Source organism: Ahaetulla prasina, chromosome 2 (assembly GCF_028640845.1).
Source record: "Ahaetulla prasina isolate Xishuangbanna chromosome 2, ASM2864084v1, whole genome shotgun sequence".
In the NCBI taxonomy this organism is placed as follows: domain Eukaryota; kingdom Metazoa; phylum Chordata; class Lepidosauria; order Squamata; family Colubridae; genus Ahaetulla; species Ahaetulla prasina.
The window spans coordinates 11,030,181-11,051,029 of NC_080540.1; the positions used below are offsets into that span (position 1 = coordinate 11,030,181).

The 20,849-nt window shown below is 44.4% G+C and overlaps 1 protein-coding gene across 1 annotated transcript in view; it reads left to right on the forward strand.

Annotated features, from left to right (window-relative positions):
* LOC131190361 (uncharacterized) overlaps positions 1 to 20,353 on the forward strand; it is a 35,897-nt gene extending 15,544 nt beyond the window's left edge. The window contains exons 5-7 of the mRNA XM_058167683.1: positions 10,642 to 11,417; positions 12,705 to 12,834; positions 16,433 to 20,353. Of these exons, the coding sequence (XP_058023666.1) occupies positions 10,642 to 11,417; positions 12,705 to 12,834; positions 16,433 to 18,312 (2,786 nt within the window). The 3' untranslated portion in view covers positions 18,313 to 20,353. The remainder of the gene's footprint in view (positions 1 to 10,641; positions 11,418 to 12,704; positions 12,835 to 16,432) is intronic.
* Positions 20,354 to 20,849: the final 496 nt, after the last annotated feature.

The window sequence follows — 20,849 nt, forward strand, 5'->3', positions numbered from 1 at the left end:
GTCAGAAGCTGGGACAAGTAACGGGAGCTCACCCCGTTACACAGCACTAGGGATTCGAACCGCTGAATTGCCAATCTTTCGATCGACAAGCTCAGTGTCTTAGCCATTGAGCCACCGCATCCCTTTGGAAGAAAACATGTTACAAAAAAAGAATAATCATACACAGATATACATAGATACACAAATACATTAAACAGATAGTCCTCGACTTAGAACCACAATTAGGCCCCAAATTTCCACTGCTAAGCAAGACAGTTATTAAGTGAATTTTGCCTTAATTTGTGACCTTTCTTGCCACAGTTCTTAAGTGAATCACTGCAGTTGTTTAGTCAGTAACACAGCTGTGAAGTGAATCTGGCTTCTCCATTGATTTTGCTTGTCAGAAGGTCACACAAGGTGATCACCATCATAAATATGAATCAATTGCCAAGCATCCAAATTTTGATCACAGGACCATGGGGATGCTGCAACGGTGTGAAAAAGGGTTATAGGTCACTTTTTCCAATGCTCTTGTAACTCTGAACAGTCATTAAACAAATGATTATAAGTCAAGGACTACCTGTATAGGGTTCCTTGGTAGATACACATGCACACATCCTGATAGCTGATAGTTGATAATTCAGTTCATCCTTCCAACAAATTTGGAAAGTTGCCCCAAAAGTGCTTTTCCAAAAGGCAACTGCACTTCTTGGTTGTTGTTTTTTTCCTTGAAGACATTTCACTTCTCATCTAAGAAAGCTTCTTCAGTTTTGTCTGAATCGTGGGGGAACTGAAAGATTACTAAGCTGAGAAAAATGAGTTGCTAGAGGGATTATCTAACACAATATTTTATTTCTCACCAATTAATCAAACCCATTTGGGAATTCCTCAAACACAACACTTCAGCATCCACTAGCAATAAGATTAGAATTTGAGCAACCAAAACCTAAAATCTTCAACTTACCCATTCACAATAGAATAGAATTTTTTATTGGCGAAGTGTGATTGGACACACGAGGAATTTGTCTTTGGTGCATATGCTCTCAGTGTACATAAAAGAAAAGATACGTTCATCAAGATACAACACTTACAACACTTAATGATAGTCATATGGTACAAATTAAAAACTTAATGATGTAACACTTAATGTTAGTCATAGGCTACAATTAAGCAATCAGGAAACAAGCAATATCAGTATAAATCATAAGGATACAAGCAACAAAGTTACAGTCGTAAGTGGAAGGAGATGGGTGATGGGAACGATGAGAAGATTAATAGTAGTGCAGATTTAGTCAATAGTTTGACAGTGTTGAGGGAATTATTTGTTTAGCAGAGTGATGGCTTTCGGGGAAAAACTGTTCTGGTGTCTAGTTGTTCTGTTGTGCAGTGCTCTATAGCATCGTTTTAAGGGTAGGAGTTGAAACAGTTTATGTCCAGGATGTGAGGGGTCTGTAAATATTTCAACCTTTCACAAGGTTGGAAGATCGGGGCCAGTCCCTCACGCTCTGAGGGCTACCTCACTGGATAAATATTGCAATTATAAAATGAAGGAAAACCATCATGTCCACTGGTTGGAGCTGCTAGGAGACAGATGAAGGAAAATGTACTGTAAAGAGTCCCTTGGCTGAGATGGGTGGCCATAGCAATTGAAGGAATAAATAAAAATTTAGAAGTGTAATACAATAGAGATCCAGCAGGGGGCATGCTGCCATTGTTAGATTCGCCCACCAATTGCCTAGAATTGTACCAGTTTGTCTCCACAAGTCTTAAAGTTGCCAAGGTTGGAGACCCCTGGTTTACAGGGCTTCACCTGTGAGACCCTCGCTTCTCAAGCTGCAGCAGGATGAAGAATGTTGAAAGATGTCCGTGACTGTAGAATAAAGCCAAGTGATGAGGTCCTCAGTCACAGACACTCTCTGGAAGTCTTGGATATGCCCATCCTTTTCAATGTGAGCTAGTAGGGAAGTCTGGAAGATGAGTCATGGCAACTGGGCACAGTTGAGAGAGCATCTGGCACAGGGGACTGGAGGCTAAAACATGTAAAGAAGGGTTGCTAGGATGGGATATATCTAGTTTAATGAAGAGAAGGACTAGGGGAGACATGATAGCAGTGTTCCAATATCTCAGGGGTTGCCACAAAGAAGAGGGAGTCAAGCTATTCTCCAAAGCACCTGAAAATAGGACAAGAAGCAACGGGTGGAAACTAATCAAGGAGAAAAGCAACTTAGAACTAAGGAAAAAATTCCTGACAGTTAGAACAATAAACCAGTAGAACAACTTTCCTCCAGAATGCTCCAACAATGGAAGTTTTTAAGAAGAGTTTGGATTGTTGGAAGAAATATCCATCTGGGTTCAGTTCCAAGTGGGGACAAAGACACTGGAAACATGGAGGCTGCTTGGAAAGATGGTTTAATGGTGGCCAGGATCACATGGCTTGAGATCCTGAACAGGAAAGGGCTGAGATCCTGTGTGCTCCCTGGTTTTATGCTTTTTCTGAGCTTTGAACTTTCTGGGGCACAGGAAGAGTATCCTTATTGGTTGTCAGACTCCCAGGTGGTCTAGGGGTCTTAGCTAACATTGTAGGTTGTCCCTCAAGTTTGCCTGAGCCTTGCCATGTGGTGAGTTTCTGTTCTATTGTGTTGCAAATGATGGTCCATTGAGGAAGGTGGGGGGATTGAGTGAGCTTGGCTGAAGCTTTAATGGCCCATTGACAAAGGTGGGGGGGAGTCAGGAAGCTGCTTTGTCTTTAAAACATGTTTCTCCATTTCTCATCCAGGGAAATATATTCTGTCTTTTTAAATATTTTCTAAAATATTTCATTCTTCTAGGAGGGGGGTTGGTGCTAAATTCCTACAGGATAACCAACCATGTGTCTGAAGTGGTCTGGGATTTCCTGCCTGAGCAGGGGGTTGGACTAGAAGACCACCAAGGTCCCTTCCTACTCACCTAGTATGTAAAATGGTGTTTTTGCAAATCCAGAAAGTTGGTCATTACACACAATTCCTTTTATGTCCAATCACACTTAACCAATAAAGAATTCTATTCTATTCTATTCTATTCTATTTTGGGGTGGGGTCCACTTACCTTTGCTACTGGTTCGCAATGGGAGCGCATGTCCATGATGATGTCTGGGTGGGTAGGCGGAGCCTCCCGCTGCCGTTACCACCAGATCTCAAGATCCGGACTGAACCAGTAGCAACCCACCACTGATTCTATTCTATTCCATTCCATTCCAACACAATCTCCTGATTTCTGGCTGCTGTCTTAAGCAAACTCTAGCCTACCTCCTAGGCCTGTCCCAGGGGGAAAACAGAACCTCTTTTCCCTTTTAAAAACCACAATTGGTCCCTGCTTGATTGTGAAGGCACCAGACCTGTAATTGTTCATTGCTTTCTGAATTAGAGTCCTGAAGAACAGGTCCCTGGCCCCTTGGTACACTCCTGGATGTTTTGCAGTAGATCCTAAAGATTTCTGATGATTGAATAAGTTACTCATTGCACAGTGCTTTTTTGATTTACTAAACAAAAAGTAAAATAAACTACTTTGGACCACTTACCGTGTTTTTGTTAGTTGCAAAGTTGTGTCCGACCCATTGCGACCCCATGGACAACTTTCCTCCAGGCTTTCCTGTCTTCTACCATCTGCTTCAGTGACTTCATCAAGCCACCTCGTTCTCTGTTGTCCCTTTCTTCTTTTGTCCTCAATCTTTCCCAGCATTAGGCTCTTCTCCAGTGAGTCCTTCCTTCTCATTAGGGAAGGAAGGGCCTCTGGTGGCTCAGACTGCTAAGGCAGTCTGTTATTAACACAGCTGCTTGCAATTACTTCAGGTTCAAGTCCCACCAGGCCCAAGGTTGACTCAGCCTTCCATCCTTTATAACAGGGTGTAAATAGTCTGATCCTTTACTTAGGACTTCAACTCCCAGAGTTCCTCAGCCAGCTTTGCTGGCTGAGGACTCTGGGAGTTGAAGTCCACAAGTCTTAAAGGGACCAAGTTTGGACACCCCTGCTTTATAAGGTAGGTAAAATGAGGACCCAGATTGTTGGGGGCAATAAGTTGACTTTGTATATAATATACAAATGGATGAAGACTATTGCTTAACACATTGTAAGCCGCCCTGAGTCTTCGGAGAAGGGTGGGATATAAATGCAAATTTAAAAAAAATTAGGTGGCCAAAGTATTTGAGTTTCATCTTCAGGATCTGGCCTTCTAAAGAGCAGTCAGGGTTGATCTCCTCTAGGACTGATTGGTTTGATTGCCTTGCAGTCCAAGGGACTTGCAGGAATCTTCTACAGCACCAGAATTCAAAGGCCTTCATTCTTTGGGGCTCAGCCTTCCTTATGGTCCAACTTTCACAGCCATCCATTGCAACTGGGAAAACCATAGCCTTGACTATAAGCACTTTTGTTGACAGGGTGATGTCTCTGCTTTTTAGTATGCTATCTAGATTTGCCATAGTTTTCCTCCCCAGGTGCAAGTGTCTTTTAATTTCTTGGCTGCAGTACCCATCTGCAGTGATCTTGGAGCCCAGGAAAATAAAATTACCTCCATTTCTTCCCCATCTATTTGCCAGGAATTGAGAGGGCTGGATGCCATGGTCTTAGTTTTCTTAATGTTGAGTTTCAAGGCAACTTGTGCACTCTCCTCCTTCACCCATATCAAGAAGCTCTTAATGTTATCATACTTTCTCTTAATATTAGGAAGAAAATCTTAGCAAGATCACTTCTGAAAATCTTGCCTTTTTTTTTTTTTTTGCCAATAAAAATGTGTGGGATTATCCATGTTGGCTGCTAAGGATCAAGACAGACTTTGAGGGGGATGGGGTGGGGATTGATGGAAAAATGCAAATGTTCTTGATGGGCCATATTGGTGCAAAACATCTGCCGAATTAACTATGTATAAGAATGCCATTGTGCCGGCTTAGTTTTATGAAAATGGGAAAATGGGAAGTTGGGTCTGTCAAAAGAGGCATTAATGTATCTTGAATGGGGTCTTTAAAAGTACTTTAAAAGTATGCCTGACAAGGGGACAGAGAGTCAACAGTGGCTGGATGGCCATTAGAAAGAAAGAATGGAGAACTTTTGAATTGCAAAAGCGGAGGAGTTAAGGAATTAATAGGTTGGGAGGAATTTTAAAGAATAAACTGATGAAGTGAAAACATAGCAAGGGCTGCCACAGGGTTGAGTGACAAAGGTTGTTGAACATCCTTGATTGTCACTTCCCAGCATCACAGCTTCCTGGGTCCCAGACCAGAGAGAGAAGTTAGTAGCTGATCTCTGATATCACCCATTGGCTCATAAATGGACAGGCACTTGAAACCCATTAAAAACTGTGATCTCCCTTCAGTGCTTGGGATGGCTTGCCTGGTTGTTAAGCCACCATCCTTCTTGTATTACGGTACAAATTCTGTTAAAGATGGGTCAACTATAGTAATTATAGTTTATGTAATAAAATTATAGTTTGTGTATATAATCAGTAATTATACTAATTATAATGTCTATCCTACAGTGATTCTATGGCACCATATTAAGTTGACCTTAATATTTTATCTCATCTACAGTAGCGGCCAAAATTGTGGAAAGTGTATTTCTGATGTTTGATGGCTAATAACACCACTTTTTTGGGGGAAGTTTCGAGATAATCATATTCCACTGCTGGAATGGCCTGGGAATAGCCCAGACCTTAACCCAATTGAAAATCTATGGAGCCAACTAAAGAAACTTGATAGTCAGAAGCGACCCAGCAATAAAACCCAGTTAATAAAAGCAATCATTCAATCTTGGTTTCACATTATAACAGCTGCAGAACTAAAAGACTTGGTTCACTCCATGGGAAGATGGTTTCAAGGCCAAAATAAGTTGACTTTGTATATAAATATACAAATAGGATGAAGACTATTGCTAACATAGTGTAAGCCGCCCTGAGTTTTCGGAGAAGGGCGGGATATAAATGCAAATAATAAAATAATAAATAAATAATTCATGCTAAAGGTTACCCAACTAAGTATTAACTGACATGGTGATAATTTTTGTATATCTCATTTTTTCTACATGTTTCACTTTTCTTCTTTATACTGTAACTGCTATTCTAATAGCAAATCCTTCATAGAAGTTATTGCATTACATTCTTGATTAAATTATCTTTTTTTTAATTATTTGCATTTATATCCCGCCCTTCTCCGATGACTCAGGGCGGCTTACACTATGTCAAGCAATAGTCTTCATCCATTTGTATATTATATACAAAGTCAACTTATTGCCCCCCCCCAACAATCTGGGTCCTCATTTTACCTACCTTATAAAGGATGGAAGGCTGAGTCAACCTTGGGCCTGGTGGGGCTTGAACCTGCAGTAATTGCAAGCAGCTGCTGTTAATAACAGACTGCCTTAGCAGTCTGAGCCACCAGAGGCCCCTTTCCATCTTTCCATTGATATATAATTTTATGGTACTACTAAAAAAAAAAAGTGGTGTTATTAGCTAGTTTTAGAAAACACACTTTCCCCAAAAGGTTTCCACAATTTTGGCCAAGACTGTATTGTATTTTCTGATACTTTCTACACCTGGGGTCTCCAACCTTGGCAACTTGAAGACTTGTGGACTTCAACTCCCAGAGTTCCTCAGCCAGCAAAGCTGGAAATTGAAGTCCACAAGTCTTAAGGTTGCCAAGGTTGGAGACCCCTGTTCTATACAGTGTAATGTATAAAGAATGTGGACAATGCAATATAGATCTTTCTTGCCAGTGTTGCTAAGTGAAGCACTGCAGTTGCTAAGTTAATAACATGGTTAAGTGAATTTGGCTTCCCTGTTGACTTTGCTTCTCAGGTGGTCACAGAACGGGATCATCTGATCTTGGGCCACTGCAACCATCATAACACGTGTCAATTGCCAAGCTGCTGAATTTTGATCACGTGACCTATAGCAATGCTGCAACGGTCATAAGTATGGAAAAACAGTCATAACTCACTTTTTTCCCCAGTGCTGTTGTAACTTTGAACCGTCACTAAATGAACTGTTGCAAATGAATTGTTGCAACAATTCATTTGGTGACCCGTATACATTCCTGTATATATTTGCTGATGTTTTATTTAAGTTCATATTTGTATTGATATGCATCATGTGCTTTATTAGGGTTGCATATCAGTGATTACAAGACCTCTGTAGATGCCATATGCTAAATCAATAAAACCTCAAACTGCCTTTTTGGCTGAATGGAGAGACAGAGCAATACATTCTAAGCAAATCTGGAAGTCATTGTGAGAATAATTAGTCCATTGCCATTGTGTTCATTGCTCTAAATAGACCCCTTCACTGTTTAATCTGTATAAAAATAAAAAATGGAAAAAATAGCCCCCACCCACCCTTCAGCAGGATTAACAGAGTTGGAAGGGACCTTGTAGGTCATCTAGTCCAACCCTCCACCCACTCAAGCAGGAGACCTTACACTATTTTGGACAGATGGCAGTCCAGCCTCTTCTTGAAAGCCTCCAGTGAGGAAGTACCCACAACTTCCAAAGGCAACTTCTGTTCCATGGGTTGATTGTTCTCACTGTCAGAAAAATTCTCCTTATTTCTAGATTGAATCGCTCCTTGATCAATTTCCATCCATTATTCCTTGTCTGGCCTTCAGGTGCTTTGGAAAACAGCTTGACCCCCCTCCTCTCTGTGGCAGCCCCTCAAATATTGGAAGACTGCTATCACGTCTCCCCTGGTCCTTCTCTTCACTAGATTGGACACATCCAATTCCTGCTACTGTTCTTCATATGTTTTAGTCGCCAGTCCCCTATTCATCCTAGTTGCTCTTCTCCACACTCTTTCTAGAGTCTCAACATCTTTTTTTACACTGGGGTGACCAAAACTGGATGCAGTTTTCTAGGTGTGGTCTTACTAAGGCTTTGATTACTGGCTTTTTTGGCTGCCAGGTGTAATCCACAACCGCTTGAAATAAACCAGGCTGCTAGATGGACTTGACTTCAGCCCACTCAAGATACCGAGAGTTGCATTGGCTAAGGATTCACGAGGAAGAAATGAAGCCCAACCTGCTAAACTGAAGTCTGGCACTTAAATCGAACCGCTTACATTCCTGTTTCCTTTATCTCAGAGATTGAAGGGGTTAAAATGACAGAGCTCGCCTTCCTAGATGGAGCCAGAATTCCGCCCCCCCCTCCAACAGCTGCAATTGAATTCTTCTTCCTGTCCTTCCTCCTGGATGGCTGGTTTGAAAGAAGGCAGCACCTTTCTGCTGTTGCTTCCAACCCCCCTTCCTCCCTTTTTTTTTGGCATTTTATATTGCAGATTTGCAAGACTGCAACGCAGCTGTGGAAGTGAGTGAAGGAAAAAAGACGGTGGAGAATTTGAGGGGAAAAGGGGCAATCAAGCGGGAAACGCAAAGCTCATAAAAGCAAAATAAGAGGCACTGGGGAGGGGGATACAAGGATTCTGTAAAGCTGATAAGATCCACCCCCTTTCATTCTGGATAGGACGATGCAAAAAAAAAAATGCTGCAGGATCAAAGTGAGAGAGAGAGAGCTGAAAGAAGCAGGAAAAGGGGGAAATTTTATTTTTTTAAAAATGGCAATGCAGTGTTTTTTAATAGAACCCAAACTCAAAATCCTGCTGCAACTAATAACCATCTGTGCAATGCACCCAGCATTTTTTTTTTAATTAAAAAAAAAAAAGACTGAGTGCCTTTTTTTTTTAAAAAAAAAGAGAAGGGCACACTTCTTTGCATAGCTTTTCCCCAACCAGCTTTCCTCCAGTTGGACTTCAGCTCCCATAATCCCTTAGAGCAGGAGTCTCCAACCTTGGCCACTTTAAGCCTGGTGGACTTCAACTCCCAGAATTCCCCAGCCAGCAAAGCTTGCACTGGAGAATTCTGGGAGTTGAAGTCCACCAGGCTTAAAGTTGCCAAGGTTGGAGACCCCTGCCTTAGAGAGCAGCAGAGGGAAATACGCCTTTAAGGCTAAGGACTGTAAGAGTAGAAGACTTTCTTTTATCTGAATGAGAGCTCTGGTCCAGCTAACTCTTTTCTCTACCCCAGTATTCCTCAACTTGGCAATCTTAAGATGCGTGGACTTCCACTCCCGGAATTCCCCCAGCCAGTGGAATTCTGGGAGTTGAAGTCCACACATCTTAAAAGTGGCCAAGATTGAGAAACGCTGCTCCGAATACCTTTCCAACCTGCTACTTTGCAAGCAGGCTAGGTTTGAGTTCCCATCATCCCCAACCCGCATGGGTTATTGCTGCGAGATGTAGTCCCAACGCTTTGGGATGAGAATGGTGGTCCAGCAGTTTTTGATTGTTTTGGGACGAAGGCCTGACCATTCACCAAGGATCTCCTGTTGCAGGGTGAAGAGAAGTCCAGTCTACAGTTTCAGCCAATCCAAAGTTTCTGAGAAGAACTGATGTGTCTTTAAGAAGACCACATATGGGGATCGACATCAACAGTGGAGCTACATAGGAGCCCCATCCTACGGAGCTAAACAAGTATGCCTTTTAGTTTTGTGTGGTTCTTTATTTTACTATTTTCTTTGCTTTCCATTTAGGTCTCTGGCAAGAACAGGCTCCTTCTCCAGTACCTCCTGGGTTAGCTAGAAAGAAGGAAGCCCTGGTTGTGGGCTCATCCTACCCACCCCAAGTTTGGGCTCTGCCCTCAACTAGTAGTCCACTTTCCTAATGAATTTTGAGAAAATGTTACCTTACACCAGGGGTCACCCACCTTTCGGACCTCAGGGACCACTAAATTCATAATTTTAAATCCCACGGACCACTAATACCGGCTGGGTGGGCGTGGCTAGGTGTTGATATGACTGCGTGGGCGTGGTCAACTTGATGTCACTCACATCAAGGGGCGCCTTGCCGGCCTCAACTCGCCCCTCCCCTCCCAGCCACTTCTGGCCTGCCTGCCCAGGCTCCTTAGGGCCCCAACAGGAAGCAATTGTTGGAGCTAAGCAGCCGCCACGAGAAAGAGTTGGCAAAACAGCTCAGTTCAAATTGGATCTGACTGAGAAGGAGGCTCAGCAGAAGCACCTCACTGAGGACTAGGAGCATAGGCTTTCCAAGCAGAGGGAAGACTTGCAGGAGTGCAAGGCCAGGTACTGGCGCCTGGACCCTCAGTGGGCTGAGATGGTCAGCCAGTTCCAGGCCATGATGTAGTCCCACTGGAACAAGGTTCTCCGGCTCTTTGCCATCAGTGGCACTTTCCTCCAGCCTTCGGCCAAAGCCCCACACCAGGAGGCTGAAGCAGACCCCAAGTCGGAATTTCTGTCCCCCTCCGACCCACACAAAAAGACCCAAAGGAGGAGACTCTCTGTAGTAACACAAGCGTTCATTGGCCCAGGGGTCATGGTTTGAGGACCCCTAATTTAGTGCAATATAAAAAATGCAAATAATTTTTCTGCGGACCACCAAAATTTTCTTGCGGACCACCAGATGCCTTAGACAAGAAAAAATAAAGTGCTTCACATACTCTAATGCAGGGGTCCCCAATCTTGGCAACTTTAAGCCTGGTGGACTTCAACTCCCAGAATTCTGGGAATTGAAGTCCTCCAAGCTTAAAGTTGCCAAGGTTGGAGACCCCTGCTCTAATGGGCTGGTAGAGCATAATTGTGAAATTGTGCTGCATTGTGGTGATTAACCCTGGTTGTGTATCTATTTTTCTCCCAGAGGGCCAACCAAAACTTTTTTAAAAATGGAAGAAGAAGACCAGGTAGGATCCAGAGAACCTGAGAAGAGATTGGAAGAAGTAGGAAGAGGCTGTGATGCCACCTGTGTAGAAAGCAGCGTGAAGTTTGTGGCAAAGAAAACACCATCGCTTCTGAAGCAGAAGCTAGCAGATGGGCTCCAGCAGAGCTGGGAAGACCAGCGGCCAAATCTGTTGACCTGCCCGCCATTTCCTTATCCAAGATGGAAGAACCGAATATCCAAGTCAAGGCCCGGCAGTCAAGAAAGCCCATCCTTCTTGGAAAGAGTGGAGGAAGGGTATCGGTGGCCTAGAAAAGAATATGCAACTCAAACTAGGACAGGCTTCTGTGAGAAGGCCCCCAAGGCCTATGCAAACCTGAACTTTCCTGTGGACGTGAAGGAGAAGATTCTGGAGGACATCTTTGATTCGGAGAGGCGGCGTCAACGGTTCAGACGGTTCTGCTACCAGCAGGCTGAGGGCCCTCAAGAGGCTGCTAGCCAACTTTGGGAACTCTGCTACCAGTGGTTGAAACCAGAGGAACATACTAAGGAGCAGATCCTGGAGCTGCTAGTTCTGGAGCAGTTCGTGAGCATCCTGCCCATGGAGATCCAGAGCTGGGTCCAGAAAAGCAGCCCCGAGACCTGTTTGGAGGCGGTGGCCCTGGCTGAGGACTTCTTAGCAAGACAACCAGAGGAACGCCAGCCGAGCTCTCCAGAGAGAGACCAAGGACGTGAAAACTGCCAGCCTCCTTGGAATAATGTTTGTGTGGGGACTGGATTGTGCTCTCCAATATGATTTGTCGGGTGGGAAGGGAACGGGGAGATCACTTGGGTTCAAATTCTGGCTTATTTTAACGGATTGGGAAAGACTTTTGGAGATCTGTTGCCAGGCAGAGCAAGAAGTATTGGATTATTGGGCTGACATAATATAAAGCAAGCGCTTTAGAACAGGGGTCTCCAATCTTGGTCCCTTTAAGACTTGTGGACTTCGACTCCCAGAGTTCCTCAGCCAGCAAAGCTGGCTGAGGGACTCTGGGAGTCGAAGTCCACAAGTCTTAAAGGGACCAAGGTTGGAGACCCCTACTTTAGAATAGCTTTCCCCTACCCCTGGGCCTTTGTACGACACCCCTGGCACTGTTGCCAATTATAATATTTGCTGCAACAGAAGAGCAACTTTGTTAAACCCATGGGAAATGCCCATGGTTGTGCTTTAACCTGAAGTAATTTTGAAGACATCAGCCACGTGTAGGTTTTGTTCTATTCCTTTTTCTATAATGAGGCCCTTGTGCACTTCTGAAAATGGCCCAAAGAAGGTTGGTGGCCAGATGCTCTGGTCTATGATTGATGGGAGCTGCAGCCAGAAGCACCCAGGAAAGGGTTTTATGATCCACACTCACTTCCTGCTAAGAGGTCTAAGTTAGAGAGTGGAAGTATCTGCCCCACTGCTGGGCAACTTGCAATACTGGTAGCAGGGATGAAATGCTCCCGGATCAGACCGGATCGCATGATCCAGTAGCGATCATGGCCGGTAGTTCGGCGATCCGGTAACAAATGGTGGAGCAAAGCTCCGCCTACCTGCCCGGGTGTCATTACGTCCTGGTTTTAACCCAGGAAATAATGTGTTTTTTACCTTCTGCGCATGCACAGGTTTGCGCGCACGTTTGCACTTCCAAACTGGTAAGGAAGGTACATAGATTTCACCCAATTGGTACTTCTCTGCTTACAACTACAATTGAGATCAAAATTTCTGTTGCTAAGCAAGATAATTGTTAAATGTCAAATGAGTTTTGCCTCTTTTTATGTCCTTTCTTGCCACAGTTTGCTAAGTGAATGACTGCAGTTGTTAATTTAAATGTTCCCATTGTGATGGCTAATGGGTTTGTGTGCGGTTACCCAAAGAAAAACTACTATTAACCCAATATGGGGTAATTTATCCAGGTTTAGGAAGCACTGGCTTAAATGGAAAAAATGTCACATATCAGAAGGTTTTTGGCCTTCATCTTGACCAAGGTCCTGTTTGACTCTTCATTCAATATTTTGCTTTCAGATGCCAGAGTCTTTGCGAAACATGCCTGCTAAAAGCTCCATTTCAGAGCAGCTGCTGTCTGATGATCCAGGAAAGGGTCAACTACCCAACAATGGCAAGCCAAAGAGTGATAAGGAAACCTTCTTTTTGGGTAGGTCATAGCTTCTAAAGCAGAGGTCTGCAACCTTAAACGCTCAAAGAGCCATCTGGACCTGTTTACCACAGAAAAGAAAATATCGGGAGCCACAAAACCAGGGGTGAAATCCTGCGGGTTCTAACAGGCTCTGGAGAACCGGTGGCGGAAATTTTGAGTAGTTTGGAGAACCGACAAATACCCCCTCTGGTTGGCCCCAGAGTGGGGTGGGAATGGAGATTTTGCAAATATCCATCCCCTGCCACACCCACCAAGCCACACCCACAGAACCAGTAGGGAAAAATTTTGAATTTCACTCCTGCACAAAACTTTTCCCGCGCCTGACTATTTCTTGAGCAGCCACAAAACTAGCATATGTAGTTTATTTATTTATTTGATTTTTATACCGCCCTTCTCCCGAAGGACTCAGGGCGGTGTACAGGCAAGATAAAACAATACAATATACAGATTAAAATACCATTTAAAAACTTATTTAAATTAGCCTGAAATTAAAAATTTCCGTAAACTAAAAACCCCGTTTAAAAAATTGATAAAATTTTACATTAAATCCAATTTAAGCCAGTTGAATTAAAACGTTCAGTTTTCTTCTGAATTTTTTTTTTCTTGGATGGCCTACCGGAGGCTGAAAAGGTCAATAAATTGTGTCCCAGCGAGTGTCGCACATTGGTGGTCGCATATTTTGAGTGATGGAGCTGCACCACATGCAGCTCCAGTGCTATAGGTTGCTGATCCCTGTTCTAAAGACACCAACATATGAAATAATAGAAAATATTTGTAGCTCAGGGTTTAGGTTTTGACAGTGGCTTGCTGTCTGAGTTTGTTTTTCATTTTGTTCCCAAGCGTTTCGTTACCAGACTAAGTAACATCATCAGTGGGATTTTCTTGTCCTAGTCCTCTTTAGCTTAGATATGTCTTGTGTGCCGGTGTAGTCGGTTGGTTGTTTATTTGGAGCTATATTTAAATGCAGAATATATACCAGCATATCTCTAATCCTAATAGTAACCATAGTGTTCCAACTGCCTTTTGTTATGACTTTTTTTGTTAGACTCCTTAACAGAATAAGAGAGTCGGAAGGGCTAACAGTTTAACAGTAACAGAGTTGGAAGGGACCTTAGAGGTCATCTAGTTCAACCCTCCTATACAATTTCAGACAAGCAGCTGTCCAGACTCTTTTTAAAAGCCTCCAGTGATGAAGCACCCACAACTTCTGAAGGCAACCTGTTCCATTGGGTAATTGTTCTCACAGTTAGGAAACTTCTCCTTAGTTCTAAGTTGCTTCTCTCCTTGATTAGTTTCCATCCATTCTTTCTTGTCCTGCCCTTTCCAAAGCACCAGAGGGCAGGACAAGAAACACTGGATGGAAATTAATCATGGAGAGAAGCAACCTGGAATTAAGGAGAAACTTCCTGACAGTGAGGACAATAAACCAATGGAACAGCTTTGCCTTCAGAAGTTGTGAGTGCTTCTTTTCAGACAAATGGTTCTCCAATCTCTTCTTAAAAACTTCCAGTGTTGGAGCATTCACAACTTCTGGAGGCCAGTTATTCCACTGTCTTAATTGTTCTGTCAGAAAAGTTCTCCTCAGTTTTAGGTTGCTTCTCTCCTTGATTAGTTTCCATCCATTGCTTCTTGTTCTACCCTCAGGTGGTTTGGAGAATCCCTCTTCTTTGTGGCAGCCCCTGAGATATCGGAACAACTGCTATCATGTCCCCCCGTTCCTTCTTTTCATTAAAGTAGACATACTCAATTCCAGCAACCATTCTTTATATGTTTACTTGACTAGGATTGGTCCTGTACTGATCATAGAGAAGGTGTTGTCCTTCTCCATGATGAAAATGAGAAAAAGATGATGTTTCCCGAGATAATAGGAAAACAGTGAACGATGTGGCTGGATCTTGACATACTGTCTGAAGCAGAAGGACGATGAAAGAATGATCACAGCCTGTCAGCAGTTCAAAGTAAGCCAGGTCAGGAAACAAATCATGGAACTTTGCTGAGACAGGCTAGACTTTTCCCTTCCTCTTATCCTCAAGTGCAGGGGTCTCCAAGCTTGGCAACTTTATGACTTGTGGACTTCAAGTCCCAGAATTCCTCCGCCAGCGCATGCCTTCTGCAGAAGCACATGCTTCTGGGACTTGAAGTCCACAAGTCGTAAAGTTGTCAAGCTTGGAGACCCCTGCTCTGGTGCAGCGTTTTCTAATCCTGGCTACTTGAAGATGTGTGGACTTCAGTTCCCATAATTCCCCACCCAGTTATGCTCCCATCGTTTGTGATAATTTCAAAGTCATCTCCCTGACTCCCTACACAACCATTGGAAATGGGCCTTGCATGTAGTCCGCCCGAAGATACAAATTTTCACGTGTTTGTTTGCGTGTACCTTTGAGTCAGTCTTGATACCAGCCTGGACTGGCCCTTGTAGTTTTCTTAGCAATATTTTCAAAGTGGTGGACAATTGCCTTCTTTCTAGGCCTGAGAGAGAATGACTGGCACAAGGTCACCCAGCTGGCTGTGTGCCTAAAGTGAGGCTAGAACTCTTGGTCTCCCAGTTTCTAACTGGTGCCTTTAACGGTCTTCAAAATTTTTACTCTGACATGTACTGTAAATCTGAGAATCTTTCTGATAAAAGATTTTAGATCATAGGTATAGAAGACGGGTATAGAAGATAAAGTTGGCCTTCCAAAATTTAGATTTCCCTTCTGCCAAAAATTGTTCCTTTTTAAAAAAAAAAAACTGGATAAAATCAAAGAAGTGTTTGTTGACAATGTGTAACGGGAAAGCGCCAGAACTGGGTGAAATTCTTCTTTCCCTTTAATGAAACATGTGTTCCTAAACTTGATGAATGACACCAGTGATGGCTAACCTTTTTGCCATCGCGTGCCAAAAGCGGGGGAAGTGCGGGGAGGGGGTCGTGTGCACGCGTGCCCACACCTGTAATTCTATGCGCCCCACCTCCCCGTGCATGTGCGCAAGACCCCACCGCACTCCCCCCGCTTTTGGCACAGTGGGCCCGATAGCCCTGTTTTTCACTCTCCCAAGGCTCCAGAGTCTTTCTAGGAGCCTAGGGAGGGCAAAAACAGCCCTCCCCTCCCCAGAGACCCTCTAGACTCGAGTATAAGGTGTTGTTGCATGCAAACTCTCGAAATGAAACAAATAAATAAATAATAATAAAAAAGCTACGGAGATTTTAAATATCTATTTCCTTATAAGGGTGCCGGGAACTTTTGAAAGGCTTTCCAAGGGTGCCTCAAACAAGAAAAGGTTGGGAACCACTGCTCTAGAGGCCGAAAACAGCTTTTTTCCTGACTTCCGGTGGGCCCAGAAGGCCTGAAAATCAGCTGGTCAGCATGCGCATGTATGCCAGAGCTGAAGTTGTGTGCCCACCGATATGGCTCTGCGTGCCACCACGTGCCACCTGCCACCTCTGGCCACGCGTGCCATAGGTTCGCCATCACAGAATTACACAATCAGAGTTTTGAAACTGGCATCTTATCTTCTTCACTTAATGAAGCGTAGATGTTGTACCTAACTTGGTAACAATGGATAGATTCTCCATGCTGTTGGATTGTGACTCACAAGTCCCTGTTGATCCTTGCAGGTAACAACGACGCAGAGGCAAAAGGAGATGGATTCCTTGAGCGGGAAACATCTTTGGCCGAAGAGACATTTTTCCCATTCCATCATGAGAAGGAGACCGAGCCTAAAAATCAGCCAGAACTACAGAGCTTTCAAAAAGACCATCTTAAGAAAACCAAGCCTTGCCAAGAAGGTGATGGACACGTTGTCAAAGAAAACCCAATCCAGAATAAAAGCAAAAGAAAATGCACAGAGTGTGGACATCTCTGCGAAGTCAGTGACCTTCCTACCAATCAGAAAATGGACCTGGAAGAATGTTACATCTGCCCCCAGTGTGGGAAAACCTTCAAGAACGGAGCGCCTCTAGCCTCCAGCCAGGGAACGGCAGCCAGGGCCAAACTCTATCCGTGCCCAGAGTGCAGCAAGAGCTTTGGCACCAAGGCGGCCCTCCTGAAGCACAAAACAACCCACACGGGGGAGAAACCCTACGTGTGCTCCGAGTGCGGGAAGTGCTTCACGACCAGCTCCAACCTGATCTACCACAACATTGTCCACACGGGGGAGAAACCCCACAAGTGCGCCGACTGCGGCAAAGGCTTCCACTGGAAGTCGTCCTTGATAACCCACGAGAGGACTCACACGGGGGAGAAGCCGTACGCCTGTCCCGAGTGCGGGAAGAGCTTTGGGAACAGCTCCCAGCTTCTGAGGCACAAGAGGGTGCACACGGGCGAGAAGCCGTATCACTGCTCCGAGTGCGGGCGGAGCTTCAACCAGATCGCCTCGCTCATCGCGCACAAGCGAATCCACACGGGGGAGAAGCCGTACGAGTGCTCCGAGTGCGGGAAGGGTTTCGGCACCCGAACCAACCTGATGATGCACCGGAGGGTCCATACGGGAGAGAGGCCGTATAAGTGCTCCTTCTGTGGGCAGAGCTTCAGCCAGAGGACTCACCTGATCATCCACGAGAGGACCCACACGGGAGAAAAGCCCTACAGCTGCTCCGAGTGCGGGAAGTGCTTCACGACCAGCTCCAACCTGATCTACCACAACATTGTCCACACGGGGGAGAAACCCCACAAGTGCGCCGACTGCGGCAAAGGCTTCCACTGGAAGTCGTCCTTGATAACCCACGAGAGGACTCACACGGGGGAGAAGCCGTATGCCTGTCCCGAGTGCGGGAAGAGCTTTGGGAACAGCTCCCAGCTTCTGAGGCACAAGAGGGTGCACACGGGCGAGAAGCCGTATCACTGCTCCGAGTGCGGGCGGAGCTTCAACCAGATCGCCTCGCTCATCGCGCACAAGCGAATCCACACGGGGGAGAAGCCGTACGAGTGCTCCGAGTGCGGGAAGGGTTTCGGCACCCGAACCAACCTGATGATGCACCGGAGGGTCCATACGGGAGAGAGGCCGTATAAGTGCTCCTTCTGTGGGCAGAGCTTCAGCCAGAGGACTCACCTGATCATCCACGAGAGGACCCACACGGGAGAAAAGCCCTACAGCTGCTCCGAGTGCGGGAAAAGCTTCAATGCCAAAGCGCCCCTGATCACGCACAAAAGGATCCACACCGGGGAGAACCTTTACCAGTGCTTCCAGTGCGGGAAAAGCTTCAGCACCAGCTCCAACCTCCTGAACCACAACATCATCCACACGGGGGAAAAACCCCACAAATGCTTAGACTGTGGCAAATGCTTCAATCGGAAATCCTCCCTGATTACTCACCAGAGGACCCACACGGGGGAGAAGCCCTACGCCTGCTTTGAGTGCGGGAAGCGTTTCATTTCGAGCTCGGATCTTACCAAGCACAAGAAAGTTCACCGCGGGAAGCGGGCAGCCTGTCCTGCCACTTTAGGGTATAGCCCAACACTTGAAGAATCAGGGGATCCGGGACAGCACCCTTGCTGAAATCTGATACTTGATTGACCTCGATCTTATACAGGTAGTCCTTTACTTAAAAATCGTGATTGAGCCCAACGTTTCTGTTGCTAAACAAGACAAGTGAATTTTGGCCCATTTTACGACCTTTCTTGCCACAGTTGTTAAGTGAATCACTGTTCAGTTAGTAGCACGGTTGCTAAGTGAACCTGGCTTTCCCATTGACTTTACATGCCAGAAGGTCGCAAAAGGTGATCACATGACCCCAGGGGCACTGCAACCATCGTAGCAGTAATATTTTAGACTTATATCCTGCTTCACAGTGCTTTTACAGCCCTCTCTAAGCGGTTTATAGGGTCAGCCTTTTGCCCCCAACAATTTGGCTCCTCATTTTACCAACCTCGGAAGGATGGAAGGCTGAGTCAACCTTGAGCAAAGTGAAACTAGAACTGCCGAATTCCTGGCAGCCGGCAGTCAACAGAATTAGCCTGCAATACTGCATTCTAACCCAGCGCCACCATGGCTGTGTCAGCTGCCAATTGTCTGAATTTTGATCACGTGGCCATGGGGATGCTGCAACCACACGGATTAAAAACAGTTATAAATCACTTTTCGGTGCCCTTGTAACTTCAGAGGGTCACTAAACGAACTGTTGTAAGTGGAGGACTACCTGTATAAAGCAGGTCCTGGGGACAATGAAGTCCAAGTGTCATGGTTAGTAGGTCTCCGAAACCAGGGATTACCTCTTTGCAGTATTTTGTTTGGTATCTCATTTCCCACTTGGGAGAAAATATGGGTTGGGTCTACCGAAACACTCTTTATCTGCTGGGATATTCTTCCTCCTAGCTTGCTGACCTTCTCCTGATGTTTTTGGGAGGGGAGAATAAATGGGGGGGAGGGGTTACAACTCTCCTTTCCCATCCGTTTCTTTGGAAATGGTTTTCTTGGTATCCACAAGTAAACTGGAGATGCCCAGATGCAGGAGATTAGCTGCCCTTCATGAGTTGTCTATGGAGATTCTCAGTCATCCAGGTCAGGTCATGGTTGTCCCAAAGATGCTTTTTCAAGAGGCAACCGGACTCTCTTGTTTTTCCTTGAAGACCGTTTCACTTCTCATCCAAGAAGCTTCTTCACAGAGGAAGGAGGGAAGCATCTTCAAGAAAAAACAGAAGTCCAGTTTGCCTTTTCCAAAAGCACAGATAGGTGCCCAGAATCCCCCAGGCTTAAAGTGGCCAAGGTTGGAGACCTCTAATCTAAAAACTTTTATGTGTAGCTTTGGGATGCTTGTTTAAACTTCCACCGTCTGCAATATAGCAGAAATGTATTTTGTGCTGAAAACAAATATCCTCCATAATCATACCTGACATGCCCTTTCATACAGTTTTTTTATATACTGGACCCCCTTTGGGTGAAGATTTGTGGGTTGGGAATTGCTAACGCAGTTCTGTACATGTATTAGTTGTAGATTCTAAATGAAATCTTTGCAAATATTTCATGTTCCATTATTTGTTTCTCTTTGGATATACTTTTGGCCAGTTTTCCTAATGGGTGTGCCAGCTTTTTTCTTCTTCTTTTACATTTGGACCACTTTAAACACTGGCGCTCCCTTTTCTTCCTCTTGAAGCCATTTTCTTCCATATTTCCCGATTGTTCTTTTTTTATAGCGTATTATATCTCTTGAAATTTGTGACTTTCTTAATATGGAAAAAGAAAATACGACATGTTTTGTGACGTACTTATTAAATAATGCCCTGTGAATTTTTGTTGTCGCTGGAATTCTTTGACTAAACAAAGACATAAAACCTGAATAATCTATAAATTGGGAGAACTGGAGACTAAATACAATTCAAAATCCCTGCATGCAGAACATTAGCATATCAGAGAAAAGTTCTAGGGCTGCTTAGAGTCTTGTTTCCTAAAAGCGAGGAGCTGCGTACATTATATCTGCAAAGATAAGATTAAGGATATGCAAGTATCAGAAAAGAAAGAAGTTATTTTCTGCTGCCACAGAGGAAGGATTTGAATAATTTAATTGGAATTACAACACAGATTTTGCCTAAATATTAAGAGTAATACAGTAAAGCTGTCTTATTGGGTAAAGGAAGTATTTTAAGGCAAGAGATCTCAAATAGCTACCTTTGAAAAGATGAAGTTACATAATGGATGTGGTTGCTCATTCAAAATGAGACAGTCCCTCTCATAAATGGCTGCTTAAGGGGAGATAACAAATTATTTTGCCAGCATATTATCCCCTGCCAGTAGGGGAGTCAGGAAAGCTAAAACCCAGAATGAGCTAAAACTAGCAACAAAGCCAAAAATAATAAAATTTTAATATGTAAGGAACTAGAATGTCAAGAAAACAATAGTTACACTACAGGTAGTGCTGCTTTTGATATGTTCCTTCCTTCCTTCCTGCATACAAGTCAAAACAGGGACGAAATTAGTAAGGGAATACCTACCTACCCACCCTGGATGAGTACAAATCACCTTGACCTGATGGTTACATCTCGGGGTTTTGAAGAAGCTAGCAGATATCATTTTGGAGCCACTGAATGTAATCTTTCAAA